Genomic DNA, 27089 nt, shown 5'->3' on the forward strand with positions numbered 1-27089 from the left:
TCTTACTGCTTTCAGTTTTCTGGTAGTCAAAATGAAGAGTTTAGTATTTTCTGACTAAATCAAGAAGTAATCTTGCTGTAACAGGTTGGTAATACTTTTGAGCCTTGCAGTTTGCTTTCTGGGCATGCATTACTTATATTTCGAGTTTGTTTAAGCTGATTAGGAAATGAAGGTCTGAGTTTGCAAAAGACATGAGTATTTGTTGAAGACTTGGGTTGGGTATAGGGCTTTTGGGGTTTGTTTTAATTCTGCCTCAGTGCATTCTCTGAATGTCACGTTCCACCGTTACAAGGTATCAGGTGAACAGCCCTAATTGATTGTTAGTGAATGTGAATTTGGAGCAAGTCCTGTGACTTTGGAATTTGGAGCAAGTCCTTAAGTGCATGTGAGTCCTGTGTGTCCTTAGCAGAGAGACTGAAAGAGAAGAATTTTCCCACCAAACAAATATAATTTTAGTGTTCACAACAGCAATTTTTACAAGATACGAATATTTTTAAAAGGAACTTTCAGGAAAAAAGAATTGAAAATACACGTCAGGTATCTATTATGAAGTGTTGCAGAAAACAAAATATGCCATCAAAAAACTTTGTGACCTGAGCATCTGATTTTGGGGTTTTGGAGTTCGAAACCAATTTAAACATTTTGATTGCATTTTTGTTAAAGTTGAATATAAAATTCTTGAAACTGCAGGTGGGTGGGTGCAGTTGAGAGCACATGGCAATCTTCATATAATCCCACAAAAGGTTGACTTGAATTTTGTAGACAGAAGGTAGTAAAATTCATAAACACTGCTTGTTTAGATATTTTAAATTAATTTCTGCCACAAAACACTTGGAGATTGCTTGTGTGACAATGCTCTAGTGCTCTCTGCATACCAGGAAGGAAGGTAGCAGGAGCTCAGTGCAGGAGGAGCTCAGTGCAGGACGAGCTCTGCTGTCTGCATTGTCACATTCAGAAGACAGCTGACAAAATTTACCTTCTCTGTGCTTCAAGTTTTGATGTAAAGTTTAAAATTGCTATTTCTTTCTAAGCAGGTGTGAAAGCAAAGAGCTTGATGTTGAAATAAGGAACCTGATAGAGAAGAATAACACTTACCAGTCATGCAAGGACCCCAAACCTGTTGCCCAAGAGAGTCCAAACTCTCAGAAAACTTCGTGTTCCCTTAAGGTAAATGCAGTCTGCTTTTGCAACATTTATCTGCCAGGAAAGAACGTTCAGGCCGTGTTCCCTGGGTGACTGGATTGTGCATGAAACTTTTTGATTTCTGAAATGATGCAATGAACTTGCTACATGCATGTTTTTTTCCCAATACAGCTGTTTTCTCTTATGAGGAAGACTGGGTGAGAAGGTATGTTTTATAGTGCTTTAAAAGGTCAGCTAAACCCACTGATTATCCAAAGTGCCACCCTCTGTAGCCAGCTATGCGTTTTGGATAACACAGAGCCACAAAACTGTATACCCCAAGAGCACTGACATTTCTTTAGGTTCTTGTGTTTGGTAGTTCTGATTTAATTGGGGATGAGCGGAGGTGGGGGAGACAAAGATCTTTGGGAGTGTCAGAAAGGCTTTTAGATAAATAGGAAGAAAGAAGAAAAAAAAAAAGATGATTCAAACCCACACTTCTGTGGTATTACAAACAGAAAATTGTAAGCCACCTGCCACGATGGTTGTCTTTACTTGCAGTGAAGCAGCGGTTAACAAGCATGACAGAAACTTGTTGTAGGTTTCCTTCTCAGTTTCCCTCCTGTCCCCTGAAATAGCAAGCTGCTTTTTATCATGCAGTAGGAGGACAAAAGGGAATTCCTGTTTTCTGCAAACTGGGAAAGGGAAGAGAGATGTGCAGAGGAGTTAAGTGATTAAGCCATGAATGCCATCCAACTGCAAGGGATGACACACCTGACTGTGAGACTCCACTATGGGGTGGGGGAAAGAAACCTCTGAAGGCTGCACCCCAGGCATGATGCAGGAAATTGGTGAGGAGGTAAACTAGAGATGACTCTTCTATGAAATCTGAAATTACACATAGCTCCTTTCACATGTAAACCGCCATCTCCAAAATGACTCATGGCCTTGGGGCATGAAGCTGAGCTGAGCCTGAGGAGATGTCCCAGGGTGAGACTAGTAGGATTAGAAACAGTGAGAGAGAAGCCACAGGAGGGAACGGGGATTCCCAGCCCCAGGGGAGGGATAAGCATGGTGAAACAGAAGTCAGTGCAGAATCAAGTAGCACTGAGCTATGAAATTACGGGGCAGAACAGCAGTTGCAGTAGAAGATGCTAGAAGTATGTGTATTGGATTGCGTGTTTTGGAAAAGGAGGTAGTATTTAAAAAAAGACTAGTATACTTTCATTTATGAATGTTATAAAATATTAAAAAGACAAACAGAAAATGTCAGTTTGTGAAATGAAAGACTGACTTATACTTAACGATTTAAAATTAAGGGGAAATTCTGTATTTAGGGATCAGGAAAATTAGGAAAAAGTTAATAATGAAACAAAAGTGTACCTTTCCCTGTAGTGTTGGTTGTTCATCAGGAGGTTATTTGGCAGACCCAACAAGTCATTTTTATTCTGTAACTTTTACTTTCTGAAGAGTATAAATTGCATGCTGCAAAATGACATTTCCTTCTGAATTTATTTTTGAGACTGGCATCTGGAAACAAATTCCCTTTTTCACCAGGAATTTTTTCCATAAAAACATATAATTGTGGTTTTAAAGGCTAATATTTGAGAGGTTGAAAATGTAGGTCTGCAGAATGAACTAATTCTCAACACATCCTGCAGCCTGTGATTACTTGATCTGTAGTACTTTAATTGCAGTTCCTCACGATGCTATGTCCCCTGCTCTGCAAGAGGGAGGAGAGGGAGGAGATTACAGAGAAACATCCTTACAGGGAGGTCACAGCAGTTAGACCCTGTTGATGTACTCAGGTCCCTGACACCCACATGTCATTCACTGATCTAATATAAAAGACTTTAGTGTCTGTTCCCTGCATGTAGTTTGTCTAGGTGAGCAAACTGTCTGTGGTTTTTGTAAGTGTTAGGCCGAAATGAGAGGTGACACATTAGTGTGCCACCATTATTTTACACAGATTTAAGCTCTTAAATTTAACTTGCACATTTAATGTAATGTGTTTATTTATGCTAGCGACATTGACCAAAAAAGGGAAATGTACAATTAAAACTTTTACTGATTAGAACAATTGATAATTTCTAATTCACATCTACTTATGTGTTCCCCTGTGTCCTGCAACATCACTTATTGCTGCGATGTGCAGCAGGAGTCTATGTGAACAAGAAGGATTGCAAGCCCCAGTCCTACAGAGGCCATAGTCTGTGAAAATGCCTGTCCTCAAAACGTGCCTCAGGAAAGGAAGGGTTCCTTGTTCTGTCTTCTACAGAGGGAGAAACTGAAGGCTGGAAGGATCAAGCAATTTGCTATTTTAATATAAGAAACTGAAGAAACATACTTCTTACCATAAAAAAAGCAGCTTCCTTTTTCAAATTTGAGAATAAAGCTGATTACATTCAACTGGGACAAGCTAGACTAAATATTATTAATCGAAATACAAATATTACTAAAAAGTACTCATGCAGAGTGTTTTCAGTATGTTTAGGGCTTCATTAAGTTTTTACACTCAAGAAGGATGTTTTCCGGGGGGGGGGGGGGGTGTGTGTGTGTGAGGATGGATAAAAGTATCAAATAGGAAAGGAAGAATAGTAACTAAAATAATTAATGGTGTGTCAACATAAAGTTGACAGATGATATATTTTATGAGATCAATTAGTAAAAAACCCACAATAAACTGGTTTGGGTGTGAAGTGAGAAAGATAGCCCTTAAATGAAAATTTTCTCTGTACTTGCAACAATTATGTTGTAAAACTCAGAAAGTCTATTTGCTACAGTTACAAATTATCATCCAATTATTTTCCATGAAACTGGGATTTTCATCATCAGTCCTGAGTTTGCAAATATACTTAGGTACTCGAATAGCCATGCCCTTAACGATTAGTCTCATTGACGATGATGGAAAACAGTGGATAAAGGAAATCCTGAAACAGAAGCCTGTGCTATATTTTACTTCCTCTGAAACCACATCTTGTTCTAATTTTATCTGTTTCCCACATATTAAAGCACACATTTGCATCTGCGCATATTTTTCTGTCAGAGTGAGTACCTAACTGAGCAGCACAAAAGGTTGAGGCTGACATACTTACTTAAGGGAAAATCCCTTTCTAGCACACTTCTTGCGGTGAAGCATGTGGACCAGGTTAGACAGGAAGAGGTAGATTATTCTGGTTTAAGAGCTGATTTTATTCTTTGACTAAAATATCTCGCTTTTTACCATTTCACCATGTGCACCAGAATGAGAAAAGGGATTGCAATGAATATTGTAGCAAGCACTGCTGGCATAAGAACAGCTTCAGGAATAAAGCCAAAAGTAAAGCTCAACCTAACTGTAAGCAAACAGGAGGCTCCCTAGAAAGCCACCAAATTTTAACACAAATAATCTCAGAATAAATGTAGCTTCTACAATTCTGCAACTGAACAGTACAAACAAACAAACAAACAACACCACCCCCCCAACAAATCTCACAATAGATACCTAGTTGGCTAGGAAGAAAAAGAAAAAAGATTATTTGAGGATTTTGTCATCATCAAGGAAAGATTCACTTTTACTTGAACCAAGCATTTTAATGATTCTTGATTTCACTGCAGTCACTGAACAGACGGAATTTTCAGAAGTGACAAGTGGCTTTCATTATCTTAATTTGTGAGTGCCTATTTTGTAATACTGTAACAGAAGCCTCTTCCAGAATAAAGATCCAGCACTCTGAAAATGAAAACTTTTATCTTCCTGTGGTGCTCATGCTTTTGAGAGAATTCAGTGTTGGCTGCAGCTCCAAGGCTTTAATTTTTCTCCTGTTGCATGCTTCCAAAGATGACTAAAAAGCTTTTACACTCAGAATGGCCAGGTCTTCCTAGAATACAAACTAATTCTTATTTTAAAACAGGGGAAAAAAATCCCAACCTTAAAGCTGCTACTCATAGAAATTACAGCGTATGATAGAAATAGAATAGATGTTAATAAAAGGCTTCTAAGCGGTTCAGCCCACTTTTGCCCTTGCAGGCAGGGTTGTATGCTGCCACTTGCGAGTTAACTCAGTGAGTTCTGAGGGGCAACAAATACTGCCTGGTCCCATTTACTTCCTGGGAAGGTTTTTGCATGTCTGGTGGATGACGGGCTGGAGCAAGAACACAGCAGTCTCTATAGAAGCTTCTGCCTCCCAGCTCCCTGCCAGGAATTCCTGGCAGCCATGCTCCCAGCTATTTGAAACTTTCTTTCCTGAGTGTGCTCAAACTGATTGCCATGGAAGATGATGTTTCCCCCTTCACCTCAGCCTTTAAAGTAATACAAGACAGCTGTGAACAAAAATGAAAGATAAAACAGGTTACCATCTGTCATAGTGATCAGAGCTGCGTGACGAGTTTTGAAGAATACGTGGCTGATTCTCCGTTGTCACCATTGCGATAGCATGGACAAAGATGATAAATACCAGGGATAATGCTTCACAGGCTAAGTATATGAGCATGAATGGGGAGAAAAAAAGGAGTGTGAAGAGTGAGAGAAAGTTGGGTAAAAGTCTTACTAAGAATTCATGCTGATTAAGAGAATTTAAATGCGTTAAATTATGATTCACAGACATTACTGAACTTTTCAGACTAGTAGTCAAACTTGCAAGTGCAGGTTTCTTCACTAATATTTTCTGAATACATTTAATCATGTTTTGATCAATCACTGTAATAAAGATAGAGCAGTGGAAGCCAATGAACAGAAGGGCTCATGTGGATATTAAGGAAGTATTTTTATGATACACATAAAAGAGAAATTAGCAACCACTCTTGTCAGAGGAGCCAGATCTGATAAGCTCTCCAAAGACAGAAAGTGTTCATTCTTGTATTAACTTCACTTTCTTAAGCTGGTGAACTTCATTTGCTCTTCTGGAGAGCAGAATCTGCTCGGTTCTCCCCTTTGTTTTCCATGTTTACTTGAACTATGCTCGAATGTAAAGAAGAGTTTAGTTATAGTCAGTGGTGGCTGATGCTACAATTACATGTCACAGCCCAGCAGCAGGAGTAATGACGTTATGTTTCCTCTTTTGGGATGGATAGAAGGAATGCGCAAAGGCAGTGACTTTCTGGAGAGAGATTGGAAGTAAGGGATGAGAAATGAATGAAATGATAACGTGAGTTACTTACACTTTTTCTCTAAAATGTGTGATGGACCTCAGCTAGATAAAAGCCTGTATGTCTGTATATTTTAGGGAGGCTATGAAAAGCAACATGACTGTCCACTGCAGACTGTGACATGGTTTTACGTGAATTTATGGAGAAGTCAGAAGCAGTTCTACTGTAAGAGATTACCAAGTTTCTATTTCTCCACTCAGAGACTATTCCCTACAATCTGTTTTCTCATGATTTCTTTTTTTAGTGTGACCAGTAAATACCATGACACAGACTGACTTGTTAATTTAAAGAAGAGGAAGAGATGAAATAGCAAAACTAAGATTCATCCAAGCATTAGACTGAGATTCATAAAACTTGCTGACCAGTTTGTCACATCACATTTAGCAAGTCTTGATTTTGCACGTTAGTGGCTAAATTAAGTGTGATTTCACCGTGGTGAAATCTGATTTTTAATTCTTTGACAAGAGAGTGACTAGATTTTCCCCACAAGCCCTTTACTGCAGCATTAGAGATGGTGCTAATTTGCATGGCAGTGTCCAGCATGTATGCAGTCAGGAGTACTGCCACATCTGAGGTGCCATTTCAGTCCCTGGCTGCAAGAGTGGCTCAGGCAGCTCCTGGGGAGCACTTGCTTTCGTTAATGCTTGTATTTCCTAGAGATATATTTTCTGATTTTAGGCACTGTGCAAAGGGGCATCAGCAGCATTATCTGTATGAATGCTAAGTTTGCCTGGCTAGGCACTGAAGAGTACTTAATGTCATTTCTATTCCATCATATTTTGTATAAAATACTTGTAGGGAAGAGCAATAGCTAAGATAGTGCAAGAAAATTTGGTGGAAGGCCAGTAACAAATCTAAGAGCTTCCGCACAAGCATGTCTAGCTCAGAGCTTATTGATTGTTAGCAGGGAGCAATGAAATGTGTCTTGCAAACAGGATGGTAATGTTAGGTGAAAGATTTGCCCAGTAAAGGAGTCCAGTATAAATGACATTCACTGACAGTACCAGACTGCATGCACACAACAGCTATTTCAGCAAACGGCTAAACCTGACTCAAAACTCTTATGCATAGCCTTAGTGTGGGGAAGGGCAATGGCTACTGCTGCTCAGTCACTCTGGTAGGCTCACAGAGAGTGAAAATGGACAAGTGTGCAGGTCATTTTAGCATGGAAGTGGGGAGACATGGAGATGCTGTTGCTGTTCTAGCCTCTACCCTTCTAGGAGCTTCACCTTTTCCCTCAGTTCTCTGCAGCTCTCACAGTGTCATACTGGGGGGGGAAGGAACTGTTTGGCAGCTAGTTAAAATCCCTATAAATGTCACTTTCAAATCCTCCAGTTCAAGAGAGAATTATTCCCTTTCAGTCGTTAATATGGTCATTAAGATACCAACAACAAAGGACTTGGTGTCCTAGTACCTGCCCAGCTTTTCAGGAAACTACTCAGTTTTCCAGGAAACTGTTTTGAACTAAATCATGGTAACAACTTTGTGTACTCCAGGGTCTTAGCCTCATCCTCTCTTCAAAGTAATTTGAGCACTGATCTTTCAAGTGGAAGCTGTGATTCATGAGTAGGGCTGTGCCTGGGGTTCGCTCTTCTGTCCCTGCTGCAGGGACTGCATGCTGTTGTGAGGAAACAAGAAACTGGGGCTGGTTTACCTTAGCAGGCCAGACCAAAAGAAGCAGCTGTTCAACCTCAGCTTTATCCCAAAGCTTAGCTGCTGCTGGAATGGGGATGGGACTGCTGAGCATTGGAGGTGGGGTAAGGGAAGGTGTCTGTGCTTGAGAATCATTGCCCTCAAGAGCAGACAAGGAGGGTGGAAGTTTTCTGACTGTAATTTTATGAATCAGATGAGCAGTGTTGCTACTTTATAGACAGAGACAGACTCCGTTCTCTGTTTATAATCTATAGGACTGTGGCAGGCCAGCACAAGGTAGTAGGACATTGTAAGAAGGTGATAGATTATTGCCGTTAGGGTCATTTGTGGCTAGTGTGCCCTCTCCTTCAGCAGCTGACTTTTGACTCTTCATGTGCCCTAACTTAGTACAGTCAGATCACAAAATTATGCAGTGACAGCCTGCTAATGCATGCCGCAGATGCGACTGTGACACAGCTGGACAGACTGTGGGTGAAAGGAGACGTCATCATTCTCTGATCTGACACTAACATCTGGATGACCTTTAGCATTCAGTTGGTCTGTTTCCCTACGTGTATCACAGGGTTATTGCCTACTTCTGCAAAGATCTTTGAAGTCATTAGGTATAGGCTTTCATTTGACATAAACATTTAATAATATTATAATACTTGGTCTTATTTCTAAAGTGTTTGGTACTTACTATTCCTTCTCCACTATGGGGATTTTGCAGTTTTAACTATTACTGCAGGTAGCACAGTATGTTTATTCATTTTTGAAGTTGGTCTTCTTGAATGTCTATTTTCTGAAGGATGGCCTCCTGTTTCACTCAACCTTGATTTGGTGGTACAGAGGCTTATTTTGTTTCATTGCATGAGAGTTACTGGCTTGTATTTCTTACAATATTTTAATCACTATAGAAAGATCAAGAAATGCAATTGTGGAAATTGCTGTGGTGTTATCAGCCAGTAGTTCTTTCCTCTTTAGACTAATGCTGTACCTGGCAGGTGTGTACCTGGCATGCTCAAGGACTAGTTTTGGTATAGGTACAGATGAAATTCTTATATTTTTTGATGGGTAGGATGACTCTTACATAGAATCTAAAATGTCTTTATTAAAATAACTTTTTTTTTTTTTAAATTTCTCTCTTTATACCCCACAAGTTTTTCAGCCGCTCCATAAACCAGGAAAAAATAAAAAGAACCTCAGGGCAGGGAGGATATGTTTCATATGCAAATATAAAGTGGTAGTTTTCTTCCAAATTGTGTTTTCTATCTTGCAGGAGAGGAGTTGCTTAGTCACACATTATGAAACAGAGATCTGGAATGTGGCTGTTAAACTCCAGCATTTCACAGGATTCCTTTACTTTATCTAAATCTCTTTTTGGAAATTGAAAGAACTCCCAGAGATTTATATTATTGTGTATCAAATTTTACAGTCTAGTTTTCATTCCATTCCTTGAAAAGGAAATAAGTGACCTCTGCCCTCACTCAAAAAGCCTCAGACACAGGGATCTTTCCACAGTAAGGAAAATGATTTTTCTTTCATGCTTCCTTCTCCATCATTCAGAATTCCAAGACTAAAGATGACAGTACTTTGCACTTTTCTGTTTCATCCTGACTTTGTATGTAAAGTATGTGGAAACCTTTTCTTTGTTAGTCTTTCCTGTGAGTTTAACTTGGTAAGGTTAACCTCTTTTTCCAAACAGGAAACTAAGACACAAGTTTGTAATGTTGGGTCTCTTGAGTACTCAAGCAAAGACTTGAGTAGCTTGAAGCTAGATCCATGCTTAGATAAGGTAAGTACTAGAACTGCAAATACAGTGTCCTTAGGAGAAGAATAACAACACCTGTCATTCTTCATCTTTGTGCAGCATTTTTTCAGGGGAAGTAAATCAGTTTTCCAGCTATGGTTTTCCCCTAAATATCTTGGGGTTTGTACGGGTGTGCTCTTCCCCATAGCTGTTAACAGGCTTTGCTGTTACTCCTTTATAAGCATGTCTCACTAATTTTTCTATCAGGATAGTTCACACTGTCTTAGTGTCACTTAATATTTGTCATACTTAGGTAAGTCCTTTTTTATAACTGGAAGCAGGGATAGAAAACCCTGTCTTCTTATTTACTGAAAAAAACATGCCCTTTCTTCCCTTATACATGCAACTTCCTCTCTTGGGGTAAACTGGCCAGTTGATTGTGATTTACATGCACACTAAGCAGAGTACTGCCTTGCCCGGCATATTAGTCATAGGCAGTGTGCTTCAGCCCTTCTGGGAAGCCCCGGCCAGGAAGAAGGAAAAGGTTAAAATCAAAATTCCACTGCTTATTTCTGAACCTCGGCTGCTTCCACAGGCAGCGCTTGTGGATGTTCTGGGTCTTAATACAATCTTCCCGTTCCTTTAGCCAGCATAAAATTTCTCTTTTATTGTCCTTCTTCTTCCAAAGACCTGTGGTGAAACAAATGCTGAAGGCCGTCTTGGATGCATGTGGGCAGGTGTGAGTGACATGGAAGCCCCAGCAGACCCCCTGGAAGTAAGTGACTGTTTTGGCTGTCCTCTGAAGTGCTGTCTGATTAACAGCAATGGCTTGAGTTGGTGGAGGTATCATGCGTTTCACTCTGTAGAGTGACAATTATGGGCTCATTTGTGTGTTCCGGTAGATGTGTCTGAATGATTTATGCTATTTAAGAGTAGAAGGAAATGTTAGAAATATTTTTAGATATGGCATTCTTAGAAAGAAAACCTTCCCTAGCAGGTTCACCCACCCCCCCAGCCCCACCCCGAAGTATCTGGTCATTTTTTAATTTGTTAAACAAAGGGTAGAAAGTGGTTCATTTTACTGACCCAATAACGTCTGTAAGCAGTATTCGGATCAGTTGGTGCCAAGTGTATGTATAGCTGTTAGATTTGTGAGGTGTCCTATTCCCTTCAATAGGACTTTTTACATATGTACTTAAGTACATGCCTAAGGCCCAGATTTTGAAAACAATTCAACACATGAATGACTCCATTGACTGCAAGGTAATTGCTTCAGATACTTTAAGTTAAACATGTTGATGAACTTCTACAGAAGAGGGATTAAGTGTTTTTTGGCATGAAAGTCAACTGCTCCACATCAGAGCTCAGCAGGACTGGCCATGTGACAATTACATGGTCAGGATTTTTGCCTGTGAAAAGACTCAACAAAAATATTCTTTGATCTTCTTCATTGGTATTTGGCTTTAAATCTAGAAAATAAAGAAGAAAATAGATTTATTTTAGATTTAAGACCTCAGAAGTGCCCACACTTTTATTCTAGTTTCTTATATATTGGTTGAGAATTTAGGGAGAAAAAAAAAAAATCCCTCACCAGGTTTCTGAAAACAGTATGTTTTAGTTTTATGAGCATGTATTTTTTTCCAGTACAGTTCTCTCTCTCTCTCTCTCTCTCTCTCTCTCACAGATCATGTTTGTTTTCGTGACAATCCATAGAAACTTCTTGGGAATTATGATATACAACGTTGCCATTATAAGAATGACTGGTTTTAGCTGCTGTTGTCCTGCATGGGCAAAACTCCATACTTTAAAAAATGGAACAATTGCAGACTGGTTTCCTAATTTCTCCAAATGGCCTATTCATTTTCTGTATTGCTTGTTTTGAACCCATTGTGCTAAAGTTTATTGCCTTGGGCCTGCAAGCACTTACCAGGGGCAATGCTACTAATTATTCTCGTGCTTGTAAATGAAGGGAATTACTTACGCCCACTTCAACTTATGCTCAACTTCTGTGGCTTGTACTAGTTTGTATTACCATATGTTAGGTAATTAAAATCCTATTTTGTGTTCTATGTCTCAGATGGTACAAATAGACATATTTTTTTTTATTTCAGTGTCCATTTGCGTAATGCTTCAATTAAAACAGACTAAGCAGGGTTAAAGCAGATGTACACTTCAGAATCTGCTGTCAGCAGGTGTAAAGGTATTGAAATATAAATACAATGTAAGAAAATGTTGCTGTTTCAGTTTCTTTGCATGCACGTGGCAGGGTGAATGGAAGTTTTATATGATAATCAGGACTTGAAGAGAGGATGCTGAAAGCATTCAGTTTTGGACATTTCTTTTCTCCAGTTAAGGCACATATTACTGACCAAAAAGAAGACCGTGTCAGCCAGTTCTCAGGAACAACAGATCCTCTCACTGGAAAGGCAGAAACGAGAGGTAATCTTAAGTTTAACCTTTACAGATACAACCTCAAAGACAGACATTACGATATCAGTAATATGTCCAGGGCAGGAAATCACTGTGTTATCACTTACACTGTGTTTAAGCTACAGTTGGTTCTACTGTCTAGTCTACAAGGCCTATATTTTTCCTGTGGGAATCTCATCCTGCACTCTTGTAGGATGATTACTGCTTTGCATTTCTTCAGAGCCCAAAGTGTGCAAGCACTTAAAATTATGTTTGAACTAGTTCCTATAGTCATACTTCTCTCTACCGAGCTAGGCAGAGTTATATTTGGAGAACTGTTCCTAAAAACAGACGATGACTTATTGTAATGTGGTTGTGACTCTAAAATAGCAGAGATTTATCTGGGACAAAGGGCAAATTTTCTTAATGATCACTATTGTATAGGTCAGGGAACCACTTTGAGTACTACCCAGTGGTGTCTTGGTCAGAGGTAGCAGCAAGCTGGAAGTTGTTATTTTGCTGAGCATCCTAAAGAGTAACCCTATATCCTGCAAAGCAAAGTGCTTCAGAGGGACCTATCTGGTGCTCTCCGATAAAAATACATGCATGCTGACTTCACTCCTACCACTTAACATGTGTGGTGTTAGCCGATCTTCCCATCTTGCATGACTACACTCAGTTTAGTGGTACTCAGAAAGGCAAGCGGGCTTTGCACCCAGTAGTACTCGCAGCCAATGGGAGTCTTCAATTCATTTGTTTGAAGTCAGAGACTTTCTAATTGGAAATACATTTATGGAACTAACGAGAAAGTCCTTGGCCATTTAGGAGTTGCAGCTCGGGATTAGTACAGCGTTGCAAGTGATTCACCTGTAGTTTATTGTGTATTTGCATGTTTCTTGACCATTTCCTGTACATTCATGTGCTTTAAGTGAAATACAAAAGTGCTGGCAGATGGGCTGTAAAGCTTGCCAAACCTTAAACTTGCTTTTTCTGAAATGAACTGGCCAGATAATGAAGAGGTTATGAACACTCATAACTAGAGGATTAGAATGCCAGTGTATTTTTTAATTTATGGACAGTGTTGAAATAGGGGTTATTTACTGTGACTTCCTGATAATTACAGCTTCTGGAGGTGAACAAGCAATGGGATCATCAATTTAGAAGTATGAAACAGCTTTATGAAAAACAGGTAACAATGTTGGCTAGTTCTGTTGGAGTATGTATGCCACCTGCTGATAGTTAAGTCTGTGCATAAATACCAACCAGCCATAGCTATACTAAATATCTTAGGGGGAGAAAGCATCATGTTTCCTTTGTCTTTAGCTCACAAATTTAAAAAAGCTTCATCACATAAAAGTGATGCTAACTTGTGTACAGTCTTTAGTGGGACAAAATAGCTGGAGAAGCAGAGCATCTCTAAAATGGTAGGGATCAGGGTGGACATGACAGCAGAGATCTTCATGCCCTACATGAGGTAATAAAAATTGCTCATACTTCAGAGCACAGTTAATTGAAAATTAGCCTGGAGTTCCTGGTGTGCCCAGCCGCTGATCTGCATTATCACATATCTCTTGATTCTTGTCCCATCTCTTGTGGCTGGATTGTGAAGCCCTGAAGCTTACTGGGGCTCCCTGTAATGGGGGAGCTCTCACATAAATCCTCCATGAATGCTGGCTTCTATAAGCAGGAAGTCTTTTTTGCTTTTGAGAAACTGCTCTCTACAGAACCTCTTATTAAAAAAAAAAAAGTAAATAAATACTTTTTATTTCCTTTTTTGTCAAGATCCCATTGGCATAACTTTCATTCCTTGCTTGTGGCTGTGTGGTATCCTTGCTGCAGACATAATCAGCTACCTAGTGAAGCTGGCTGCTTCACTGGTATTCCAAAACCCAAGTTGGTTCATTGATTAACACTACTCGTCTCCTGTTTCCTTCTATGAAAAGGAAGTTGCAGAATGATCTTATGTGCTTATCAGGAAAATTTTCTGTCTAATATTTTCCAGTAAGCTTTACTGAGATCTGGATAATTTCTTGGATTTCTTTTTGATTCTTTCCCCAGAGAGAAGAATTGAAATAGCTCTTCCTCATTTAATATAGGACTGTTTTATGGCTCTGGCTAGATCAATGGGATGTGCACTACTGCAGAGGGGGTCCAAATTTCAAAAGGAAAAAAAGAAAAAGCATTAAAATGGAAAAATTAATGTTGAGGGACAGACCCATGGTAGCTGTCCTTTGGCAGCAAAGCGGTGTGAGACCCAACTGGGTTAACACCAACAGAGAATTTGCCCAGGATCGTCAAAAGTGTCCACTGTAGACAGAGCAGTGGAGCCTGGAGGTGGGGAGGGGAAAGTCAGTGGCTGGGGACTTTACACACAGCCAGATCCACTCATTTACACCAGTCTGCTGAGAGCTGAAAGGATTTGAAGGCACTTTCGAGGATCCCCAGTCAGCCCACCGTGGTCTGTCGCTTGCTTTTCAGCTGGCAGAAATGAAAGCAAAACTGGACATGTCAGAGAGAAGAGTCAGTGAGCTTGAGGAAGAGAAACATCGACAGTGTCCAGAAGATGAGAGGTTGCCAGTCCTGGGCAGAGAGAGGCCGTTGCAGGAAATGGTAAGAGGGTGCACTCTGTTACCCCGTTTGTGCTCGGTGTTGAACGCTGTCTTGCCTTTCCTCTTTCTCTTCTCGCAAACGGCAGGGCGTGGGTTGTCGCACAGCCGAGAGATGAGATTGTGGTGTTGAGTGCTCTTGAATATTGTCCCCAAGGCAGTGGCTGATCTGTCTGATCAGAGAACTATGCATACAGAGTGAGTCATTTCAATAGAAATTGGCAGAGAGCACAGCATTAGTGTGCATGGGGGAGTAAAGAGCAGATTGATATGAATACTGCAGAGATTTCCTTCCTTGCTGTTCAGTTTGGGTGAACTCCTTTGTGAACAAAAATGCTGTGGTGATTTCAAATGGAATGGGAATGTCATTGCAGATGCTATACGAAGTGCTTGACAATAAATGTTTGAGGGAATGAGTTCACCTCCAGACACCCACATTTTGGTATTGACAGTATAGGCTTTTATACGTGTGCTAGCCATCTCAGCTCCCCCACAAATATTAGTGATGTAGTTGGTGCAGTTATTAGGGCTGAAAGTACCTGGACTGATCAGCCGCTCTAGAGCAGCGTTCACCTCACCCTGAGAGTGGTTCGGCACTTCTCTCAGGACTCCTTAGGCCCTGGTTCTTGTGTAGGCATTCGCAGTTAGATCCGAAAGCTAAAATGCCACTACAGTAAAACCACCAGCCTGAGTGACTGGCATATGTATGCCCAACATATACACAAAACTTTGTGCGCTGTTTTCCAAGCACTAGAGTGGTGTTTCCTCTTCTCATTCTGCCTCGTGGTATCACACACGTCATAAACTCTTGTAAAGAGTTTCTGGATGGTGCTCTGACACCTGAAGCCAGGCTTCTCTATTCACTTGATAACGTCAAACAAAGCTGAAATCGAGTGGCAATTGCATCACATCTTATCTGAGCCTGGAAGTTAGCTGCTACAGGAAAAGAAATGCAAAGCCCTTAGCTTTTATCTTCATAAGCAGAACATTCATCTTACTTATCCATTACGGTATGGTCTTAGCTAAGCACGTGCTCGGTTTCCAACCAATAGGACCATTTACGTGTTATAAAGCAAATGATGTTGTTATGTATTTTCTGAATCACTGCCTATATTTGCTCCAAGTGTGGATTTGATGCAAGACAATCCATCCTCCTATTCATGTTACTAAGGTTTTTACTGCCTGCTCTTTAATATACAGTAGCTGTGAAAAATAGCCCTAGTTACCTTGTTGAAAAGGTAAGGATGAGCAGTACACTTCCAGGTTTTTTTTACTACATTCATGAATAACGAACTAATTAACTGTATAATCCAAAAATCTCTTATGGGGACAGGTTAACCTACATGGAACTTCAGCCTTAGATCAGTAATTCTTTACAAGTTATAGACTCAGCCAGTAAGTGCTTCTATTTATGCTGAATTCCTTTCCTTTTTGGATGTCATGCTGGAATGCAGGAGATCTACACCTTTGCATAGGTAACTCCTGAAAGTATAGATTTTTGGATGAGCAACAAGGATTGTAGTGCCCATATCGGCAGCTGTGCTAACTCAGGTTATCCTATGCTGCCCATGGAGCAGGATGTAGGAAGGACAGTACCCAGGGATGATTCAGAAAAATACATAAAGATATACATTCAGCTTGAAAGCATGTGAGCAGGCTTGTTGCTTTAAAGTTCAGCAGATACGGAAGAGGCCCATGATGACAGATCTACCGAGATTAGATTTTTAGGGCTTTATATTTTGTTGGGTTTGTTTTTGTTGTTTTTTGTTTGGTTTGGTTTTTTTTTTGTGCAGCAACTAACATTCCTCATTACCTGCATTTGGTTTTATGTATGTGTGTGTGTATACATTTCTTTTTTTCTTTTTTTCTTGAAAGGTAACAACTCTTTCTTTTTAAAATGTTTTAGTTACCCCGCCCATAGCCGTGGAGCTGGAATGGGCTGTACAGAACAATTATCAAAGCAAAGTGCTAAGATCTTTGTTCTCTACTTGCTTATCTAGTCCAGCAGCCTGACAGTACCTTTTAAATTTGCTTACTCAGAGTGGCAGTTCTCTGGGTGCTTTGCTGAGCCATTTAGGAAAACCAGTAGCACCAGACAACCCTAAGACAGATTACATGCTGCTGCAGTCTTACACAGCTGCCTTTTTTTTTTTTTTTTTTTTTTTTTAAATGCATCTGGAGGTATGGCTCTCACAGAATGATAATGTTGTGTTTATCTGTCTCCATGTCCTTCATGGCTCACAGAGCAAAACTGACTGTTTTGGTGATTTTTTTTTTTTTTTTTTTTTTTTTTGTTCCATCTGGGCATGACTATATACCCATAGACAGGAATCGAAGACCAACCCAGTCACTGGAAAGTCTAGGTGCCATAACACCTAAGATTCAGTGTCAAATAAGAAGCAATAAGACATAAAAAATTCAGATGGTTCAAAAACCTGAACAAAATGGAATTTTTTAGTTATAAATGGTCATGTTCCTGGAGGTGTCAACCTCCAAGAAAAAGAATGTGTGCCAGAACTAGGAAAAGATGATGGCAAAGGTGAGAAGAGCATAGCTAAAAGCCTATTTGTATTTTAGTGTTTTGTTTTGTTTTTCTTTAATATCTTAAAAATATACATGCACATGCCAGCCTGAGCTAGCTTCAGAGTGAGTTTCTATACTTAATGCAGAGATACCCTGCTAGTCTTGCCTAATTTTTGGAGAAAATTGAATGTTCCAACTAACTTAGAACAAATTAAAATAAAGCTACCTCATGTCTAAGCAACAGTTTTTTGAGTGTTGTTCACTGGCTCAGCACACGGGTGATGTGCTTCTCATGAGCTCAAACCACAAATGCCTAGTAGCTGACTGCATGGAGATATGGCTGTTGCACAGAAGAAAAAAGGATTCATATGGTGTCCTGTGCGTGTGATTGTTGGATCTTGTTTTTTTAATCCTATAAAGCAGCTGCAGAAGAATATATGAAATATTTTTTTTTTTTTTGGTAGAATAGGCCATTCTGTTTCATATGGTTAGAGAACTTTGGTCTAAGTCTGGCAAAAGCGGGTTAGTGAGGAATGCATTACCCTGTGAGAGAACCTTACACAATGCCATTTGCTTCAGGGTCTGATTCATTAAATTGAAAATAGCCATGCTGAAAGCGATAGAAGAGAATCAAACTTAAAGTTTGGCCAACCTGTCCTAATTCTTCCTATAGCACCATCTTGAAAGACTACTGTGTAAATCCTGTTGCAAGTAGGGACATCTTTCTGGTAGTTTGATGGGCTGCCAATGATGTAGGCACATGCACCATGAAGGGTCAAGCTCAAGTCAACAACAACTGTGATGGGGTCAAAGAAATTGGATTTTCAGGCCTTGGTTTGTGGTTTGGTAATTCTTGAGCAGGCTGAGACCTGCCTCAGTCTTTTGTGTAGTAGAAAAGGCCCTCAAATTATGTGGTACTGAGATGTGGTTTTGTCTTTCATGTTGTCTGACACTGGGAATGACTGGGGCCCCTCCAGCATTGAGCTCCGGCCTTACACTAGGAGTACATAAGAGTAATGCAGGTCTGGGCTAATCATCTGTATGGTACTGACCTACTTGGCCTGCCAGCTTTCTCATGCCTTTGTGCAACTGCAGACTAGAAAGCTGAGATTTAGTCTGATATGTTGTCTCTGTCTCATCATATGGTGAGTGGTCAAAATGAATTCAGCAGACTTTATCATATCTGGGTTTTACTAACCATCCGCCTTCCTGTTGCCTCCCTTCCCAGCTGTGTTTGGGACAACAAAAAAGCACCACATCTGCCAGACAGCGGATACTCTGAAAATTGTTCTTGAAAAATGGTTCCATCTGCATTTCAGCAGCATCTCTCTGTATTTTTGCATCCCAGAAAGAAACAAAGGCCCTTAGGGAAGCTCTCCAGGAAATGAAGGAAGAGAACAAGCTCCTGAAGCAGAAGAACGCCTCAATGATCAGAAAGAAAGAACACTATGAGTGTGAAATAAGCCGTCTCAATAAGGTATGAACAAGAGTGAGACACTGAGCAGGACCTCTTCCTTTAATTCTAAGGTCTCTGTTGTCAAGCAGTGACACTACCAGCTGCCCATTTTTTCAATCCTGGGTGAACAACCTGTCCATGGTAGCAAACTCATGATCACCATTCGGGAGCTGGGGAAACAAGCAAGAACTGACTTTAGCTAATACCTGTGCATGCAGTTCTGGGCAGGTAGTAGGGTTGCATTGTCAAGAGAAAAGTTAAGAAGGTCTTCGGCTTCTCCTGTGAAACCTCTCTGTGCTAAGCTCTTTGTACATTCTCCCTCCTTAGAACAAAAGGGAAATGGTACAGAGATGCTTTCATCTGCATCCAGTGAAACACTGTGATTAAAAAAAATTCAGACAGTTTAAAAACTGTTGTTTTACATATATTCTGTGTTTGAGAATAATAGCTTCTCTTCACAAGACATACTCTCATCTTTTTATATACATATATAAGTTTTATGTGTATATATGTCTCATTGAGGAAATTGCCATAAAGTAGCTAAATGGGATTTGTTTTTTGTTGTTTTTTTTTTTTTTTTTTTTTTTTGTTGTTTTTGTTGTTTTTTTTAACAAGGGAAAGTAATAAATGTAACTTTGTTTAATCAAAAGATCACATAAAGCAGTGGGTGTTTTCTAACAATTTTGTATTTCATGGTGAACCACAAACACTTCCTGAGGAAATGCACTGCAGTTACCATTGCTGTGTAACTTTTTGATGCACAAGCTAAAGGGCCATGATGTGCTAAAGTCAAGGCAAAACAGTGATGTTGCCATATTAAAAAATCTGACAAAACCATATGATCTCTAGCTCTTTTTGAAATGCATTGACAGAACTTGCTCAAACCCTCAGTGTAACTTTCATTCAGGGTCCTGTTTGTAAAACGACTTATTTCAGTATTTTATTTTGCTGTCTTATGACGTGGTTGGAACTAATTCAGATGGGTAAATAAACCATTCTTTTAAATGAAACATCAACTTCATATAACAATCTTTCCCATGAGTAATTTACTGATCTTCTGTGTATTTGCATCCTTCAAATTTTGTATCATGAATGCACGTAAGACTGGAAGGGACCCTCCGTGCCTTTTTAAGTACAGTCCCCTGCTATTGCAAGTTCAGTGACTTGAAGTTCTTACAAATTCTCTGAAATCAAACAACTTTTTCTTTAAAAATACTTAAGCTCCTTCTACTGTGTTTCTGTTGGAAGGCTGTTCTGGAATTGAAATCCCTCTTTCATTAGATGCTTTCATCTGTTTCAGTTGGGCTGAATTTATTCTGGCCAGATGATAGTCATTTGTTCTTCTGGTAGTAGTGTCGAACAGATTTGCTTCACTCCTTGCGTGAAGTAGAACTGTTCTCTAGTGAAAATACAATTGCTCTCAGGGGAGTTTGCTCTTTCCCTATAGGTACAGAACGCAATTGCATTTTCACTGGAGGACAATTTAGCGAAGTTGACCCAGCTCTTCTGGTCTTTTAAAATACAACTATGCCTACTAATGTGCATGTTTTTTCATCTCGGTTATTTTAAATCGCTTAGTTCTCAGTTTATGGAAGATACTATTACTTGTTTCTAAGTACATTAACCTTTTTACTTTAAGTACATTGACCTTTTTACTTTTGGCTTCATCCAATACCCACAGTATCCAAAGTATGGAGTCTGATCTGATACTACTTTGATGTCTGCAGCATGAAAGGGATGTTGCAATGCTGTAATAGTTTGCAACCCTGTATCCCAAGATTATTGGCTTTCCTTGCTGTTTCCTTGTTCACTATAGAGTTCAAGTACAAGCCAAATTTCAGATTTATTTCATAACTTTGCTGCAGTGCCATCTCAATTGTTATTTAAACATAGACTAATAAGCTCTAATGTATTTCCTCTGAAAAGAAAGTCTGTTTTTTATGAAAGACATCAGATTAAAAAGTGCTTTACTTAATCCCATTTCTTATGTCTATAAGGCAATTCTCTTCAAAATTTCCTCCCAAGCCTAACACACTCCTGAGGTTAGATTAAGAGGTTTCTAGGTGCATGAACCACTTACCCTTTTCATAGCTTTGGAAACCAAGCAGTGTTATTTTTCAGTCATACAGTTCCATTTTTGATGTTGAAAAATTCAGAAAACCTCTGTGCTCCTTGTCTTGCAATTTCAGGTTTCAGTTCTCAGTATTTCTGAATGAATGCTATTTAACACCACATTAAGTTGAGATCAGTTTAACTCAGTGAGCTGTGACTTCTTTCTCACTGGTACATCTTCCTTGCTGTTAGCCATCCTGCTACTGCCACAGTGGTAGCTTTTGTTTGGATGAAATCCTTTCTCCAGTCCCTAAAGGCATTTTAATTTTTCTTCTTGAAATTATTCATCTAGCTGTCGCTTGAGCATTTTCCTATACAATTTTTTCAGCTTCCTTCAGATATGATTTTCTGCGGGGCAGGGGAGTGGTTTGTTTGGTTGGGGTTTTTTATACTTTGACTTTTAATGAAGCAGGAACAACCAAATGATCTGAAAAAATTGTGTACAGGACCAATTATAGAAGTTGCCTATAAATTCTTTGTCATTTCTCAGATTTTCTAATTTGAAATTACAATCTTAGTCACATATTTTAAATAGCTTATTTACTTTAAATTTCAAGTGTCTCATGATCACTTTATTCTCAGTTGTTTTTTAAAACCAGTGGAACAGTAATATCTTAATTTCTTCTATAGATGACTCTAAAACAGCCCCACCTTTTGTCATTTCAGAGTGATGGGAATTTTGAAAGAAAAATACTCCAGTTATATCTTTGAGTATTAGCTTTAGTAGTGTCTAGTCTCCATCTTATACTTGGGAACCCAAATCTCCTATAATGACGTAATTCTCAAAAATTTGCTATTGATCTAATAGCAACATTACAAAATGTTTCTCCCCACCCCCCACCCCCACCCTTCTTACCTAGCACTTCTCAGAATGTCTCTTACAATCTTTACTCAAAGATTTTGATCTGGTTTTAGTATGACCCTAAACCAATTCAGCTTTGTTCATACTGAAGTTTCTTACTTTATTTGAAATGATAAAATGGGGTCTCACAGTATTGCTTCCAAATGCAGTTTAAAAAAATCATAAAAAACCCAATCAAATAAAAAAAACCTGAAGAATTGCCTAATGTCTATATCATGATGTGATTCTAGGAAGTGAGCTGCAAGAAAAATAGTCAATATAGTGTCATTTGTTCAAGAATTAGGAGAAGCATCAACAGCTTAAGAATATACATACTTAAATTGTAAAGGTGCATTACCATATGTTAACGTCAGGGTGGCCATGATATGTCCTAGTGAAAGAGTTTTAACAGAAGACCGATCCATATAAGAAGTGGGTGCAGCAGATGACTGGGAAAATTGCATGTTGTGAAGGAAGAAGAACACTCCGTTATCTTTGATTAAGGGCGTCTGAAGCCCTTTGTTTTTGAGGGTGGTCAAATATTAGAAGTAGCTGTCTGGACAGGCCATGAAATCACCCTCCTTGGAGGTGCTCAATACTCAGTTGACAGGCCCTGAGCAAGCTGATCTTCCTGACAGGGCTCTGAGCAAGGACTTGGAGCTCCAGAGTTCCCCTGCCACCCAAATGAGTCTCGTGATTCTGTGGTTGTCAGCAAGATTGAGATGTGTCTTGAATAGACAGGGAGAAGAAGAAAAGCGTGTTTCACTCATCTTTGACCTCAGCGGTACACTTAAAAAACCACGTGCCTGGGAAAGGATCTGGGTTGCAGTCAGCCAAGGAACGTATCGTACGTACCACGATATTGTCAGACTTCACTGACTCCTGATGCCGCTGGTGATCCATGCCCAATCTAAATGCCGATGTGAAACTCATTTTTACTGTTTTACTGTTTGTGCAGAGCACTGCAAAGTCATAACCTAAAACAGATTAGCAGTGGCTCAAAGGGTCAAAAGGATTAATCAGTAAGGCATCTGTATTTTCATCCTCACGTGTTTATGTTCAACCTTACTTATGTAGTGACATGGCACATGAACTTTGTCACTATTACATCAATTTCTCTTCTGTGTAATTCTTAGGGACAGTAGTTCATCAGATTAAAAGCCTCCATTTTTTCTCTTCTGCGCTCTTTATAGAAAGTGCTAATTTTTTTCTTATTTTTTTGTTGGCCTGATAATTAATACTAATTCTTGGGTTACTTTAAATACTGGCTCTTCTGCTTGGCCACTTCCCCCTCTGCGTCTTCTGCCCCCAGATTATCTTCCCTTTTTCCCTTTTGGCATGAATAGAGTGTGACAGCAAGGGAGAGCTGAGGATCATTAGCAGGAATCGAACTTTATAAAATGGATGAAGTTAGATGAGTCTGAATCTTATGTGAGAGACATTTAAAAGTACTGAATGGTATTTGTTCTAGAGTAAAAAAATGTATATATGTGTAGTGTATGATTATAGACAGAGAGGTGTAAGAGTGATTTAAAAATTATTCCATTCCAAGGGAGAGCTGTGTAATACTGTTAAAAATAATAAAATCTGCAAAGAACTATGGCAGAAATTGAGAAATAGAGTAAGAACGTTGCCAGTCTAGTATGTATTCATAACTCCCTCTAGTGACAAGCTATAGAGACTACATAACTCTCAATCAGAGGGTTTACTTCAGTTCCAGTTGAAGAAATTTGTACTCTTAGTGCAAAAAAAGTTTCAGTCAGACTTCACTGTAGTCACATTTTTTGGGCATCTTTGAATATTGATGTTATGTTCTTGGATTTTTTGTTTGCTTGGTTTTGGCCTCAGCTGACTTCAGACACCTGTCTTTTGTTTTCTCAAATTCTGACTTGCACAGGGAAATGGTGTTTGTGAATGGGAATTGCAGCTGTGATTTCCATAGGTAGATGTTGGTCATGGTTATGAGTAAAAGCACTGTCTCAAATTCATGGATGTAGTGTGGACTCTGAAAATTTGGACCTAGTCATGCATATGTGTTATCCGTGGGCTTTATATCCAGTGTATATAATTGAAGCATTTGCAAGTGAAGGGAACCCCTCCCCAAGTTTGTGACTCACTCTAATCTGTTTTTTAGAGAGCAAACATTCTATTAATTTTAGAGGATTTTTTTTTTAGATAGTGAATCTCTGTTGAGTAATTTTGCTTTTTGACATTGCAGGCCCTTGTGGATGTGTTGAAAAAGCAGCATTCACTGGTTCTTGGGACTCCTCCAGAGAAGGGTGACAGGAACAGCCTTGAGGACATGAGAACCCAACTCGAAGTTCTCAGACAACAGGTGAGAACAGCTGGAAGTAAGCCTGGGTGGCTTTTATACAGCATTATTTTGCCCTCTGTCCCAAGAATTGTGCCTGGTAGACTTCCTATGTAGAGCTTTTGAAAGGAAGAACCAATTTAGCCGTAGCCCATTCAAATGGTGTTTCCTAAGATGTTGTCATCACAACAGTGTCCATGAAGTGAAACTGAGTCCTTCCAAAGGACTGGAGCAAGGACTTGTGTAGGACTCGAAGTAGCAGAATGTCTCTTCTGACTCTTGAAGATGCCCTGTCAGCTCTCTGCTAGGGGCTGAATTTCATCCAGAGGGAATGCTAAATTTTATGAGTTACTGATTGTGTCTTCTGCTCCTTTTTTTCTCAGAAGTTGAAAGTTTAGTGAATTATCTAAGAATCCTAGTCTTGGAAAACTAGTGTTGGCATTGCAGTTTTTCAAAGTGAGGTAAAACATTTGCATCCGTAACCTGCATACCAATCATTATAGAGAAGTGTATTTATTTTTTAAAAATCTTTGTTGTGAGCAGTTCAAGTGTTTTGTGCACTTTTTTTCTTTCCATATGAAAGAATCTGTTTAAAAACATGATACTTTTCAGATAATTTTACATTTTAGGTCTGTCATCCTGGACAGTGTTAGGGTTAACATTATTGACACACAAATGGATGTGATCAGAATGGGAATTTTATTCAATGGGAATAAAATACTTGTTTCTGTCACGTTTGACAGCAGAGCCAGATTTTGCTCTCTAATGTAATGCTTGCCACATGCTGGAGAATAAAATCCTGCACTTGATTGTACAGTAATGAGTTATTTCATTCTACACAATAAAATAGAGTAAACCAATTTTTTTTTCAGAATTCTCATGGGGTATCCATTTTATGAATGTCTTTTTCTAGTTGCATAAATCAGTACAGTGAGTCCAGACTTCCTTCTGCACGAAATGGAGCAGAAGGCTCTAACTGTACAGAGGAGGGACTCTTGGGACAAACAGTGATGTGACAGAGGCTCACCAGAGCTTGGCTGTCATCAGCCCATCCCTGGCCACGACAGAAGAGATGAAGGCATTCATTCCTTGGGAGGTGTCTCCCTCTTTCTCAGGACAACAAGAATATATGGCAAAAGTGTGACAAAGTGGTTCCCTTGCAGCTTCAGCAGATCGTGCAGCTGGGGAGTGGGAGGGAGGTGGGACAGGAGAGAGGGTATTAGGAGGGAAGAAATGAGGAAATACTGAGGAGAGAAGTGTGTAGGTGGACAGGGATACAAGTGGCCTAGATTTCTGCAAGTGACAGCTTTGCCTCTGCTTCAGAAGGTCAGGAGCTGAGTCCCCACATGGCCACACAGAAAGCCTTTTCTCCTTCTACACAGTGTTATTCAGGAAGAGGGTTATATATAGGGTGGAACACTGACGGGTCCAAAAAACCCTTGCAAAAATTAGCTGCAACAGGCAAGTTGCAAAAATAATTTATAGAACTTTGCGTCGGGTTTTTTTCTTCCCCTGAGGTATTAACGTTTCTTTAGTCCTATGAAGTCATAGTGCTGCTGCCAGCAAAAGGAAAACTAGATCTGTATGATGGGCCACATAAGCCATAGCAAGCAAGTTCTTTGGGAATAGAGTGTCAGCGGGATTTAGTGACCGACCAAGAGGACATGAAAGGACTTCTGAAAGTTGTGGTGGCGGTTCCCACCTCAAAGTGCTTTTGCTGATATTTGTCAGTAGAAGTGCCATGAACTTCTTACCAGGTGGATGCCTGCCCATTAGCTGAAGACTTAAGCCAGTTAGCTTAGCACCAATTAATTTACAGACTTCTGTTTTGCTTCTGAATCTGTGCGCTCAGTGCCTGTGCCTGGGGTGGTCAGATATTTTTTGATGGGATGAAGCATTATGATTCCTGGCGATGTAAAAAGAGCTAAGCCACTGCATTCTTTAATATTTGAAAGGCAGTTTATCTTCTAGGAACAAGGTCAAACCTCTGTATTTCCGTTTTGAATTGTGTGTGTAACATTCCCCTCTGCCTCTACACTGGGGCGGATAGGTTCTTTTGGCTGCAGTTTGAGAGGATGAGTTAGAGATCCTATATTGCAGACAAAAGGCACATGGGCCAATTATTTTTTTCACAGACAGCTGCTAACTTCTGGGGCACAATAGCCTCCTACAGGTTTTTTTTTTTTCTTCTACAGTGCTCTAGTTAAGGTCCAAATTCCTTGACAGTCCTGACTAGTCCAAGGCTTCTGGTCATTACTATGTGTCCACAGCTCTAAATACTATCACTTGTTCTTCACAGATTAGTCCTTTGGGCCACACCTTGGTTAGACACCTAACAGCGGGTAAGGTAAAGCTGCAGACAACTATGACAAGGCGTAAAGCAAAGCAGGCTCAAGGCCAACTGTGTTCAGTGGGCTATGAAAAGGCAGCGCGCTATTTCATGATAGTGGCTCATCTTTAGGTTGGATAAGGTGATAACGTTCTGTCAGACTGCATGCTAGAAGTCAGTTTTTTGTACTGTGCTAGCACCTCCCATCTCCACCAGGATGCTAACTGCTTGCATCTGAGATACAGGAGGGAGTTAAAAGTGCTCATAATTGAAGAGAAATTAGGTTAAAATGTTGGTAAAGTGTTTGTCCTGCACCTGGTTATCTCTTAAAAAGGTTGATGTCTTTAGTATTTGCTCTCTTATTTATAATACTTAAAACCGATATCCACCTTTTAAATTACAAAGATCTATGAATACTGAAGCTGTAGACAGCTTTGATTGATGGGTGCCATTGGAGAATAGCCATTGCTTGTCATTTTGTGTTTGTCACAAAAAGATGAGGGAAACTTTTGATTGCAGGATTGTGAAGAGGACGGATCCCTTTGGAAAGCACCCTGCTGCTTGGCCAGTGTTTAAAAAGCAATGAAACAACAAAGCAGATGAAAATTTCCATTGTGGTTCTACTGAAATACACATGCTTGGTTATAATGATTGCAGGTACAAATATATGAAGAAGACTTCAGAAAGGAGAGATCTGACAGAGAAAGACTTAATGAGGAGAAGGAAGAATTGCAGAAAATTAATGAGAGATTACAGTCACAACTGAATAAACTAAACTCTCAGGTATGAATCAAAAGAAAGTTACCATTGCCAGAACATGTGTATTCTATTTTTATTTTCTCACTTTCCATGCAACCCAAGGCTTTCTGGC

At 39.6% G+C, this 27089-nt stretch overlaps 1 protein-coding gene across 1 annotated transcript in view; it reads left to right on the forward strand.

Annotated features, from left to right (window-relative positions):
* The first annotated feature begins 269 nt into the window (after positions 1-269).
* The window catches only part of TNIP3 (TNFAIP3 interacting protein 3), a 42162-nt gene continuing 15342 nt past the window's right edge, over positions 270-27089 (forward strand). Inside the window, exons 1-9 of the mRNA XM_074904393.1 lie at positions 270-292; positions 1035-1167; positions 10320-10406; positions 11981-12070; positions 13164-13229; positions 14519-14650; positions 18518-18646; positions 23797-23913; positions 26876-27001. Coding sequence (XP_074760494.1) covers positions 270-292; positions 1035-1167; positions 10320-10406; positions 11981-12070; positions 13164-13229; positions 14519-14650; positions 18518-18646; positions 23797-23913; positions 26876-27001 — 903 coding nt within the window. The remainder of the gene's footprint in view (positions 293-1034; positions 1168-10319; positions 10407-11980; positions 12071-13163; positions 13230-14518; positions 14651-18517; positions 18647-23796; positions 23914-26875; positions 27002-27089) is intronic.

Source organism: Athene noctua, chromosome 4 (genome assembly GCF_965140245.1).
Source record: "Athene noctua chromosome 4, bAthNoc1.hap1.1, whole genome shotgun sequence".
NCBI lineage: Eukaryota > Metazoa > Chordata > Aves > Strigiformes > Strigidae > Athene > Athene noctua.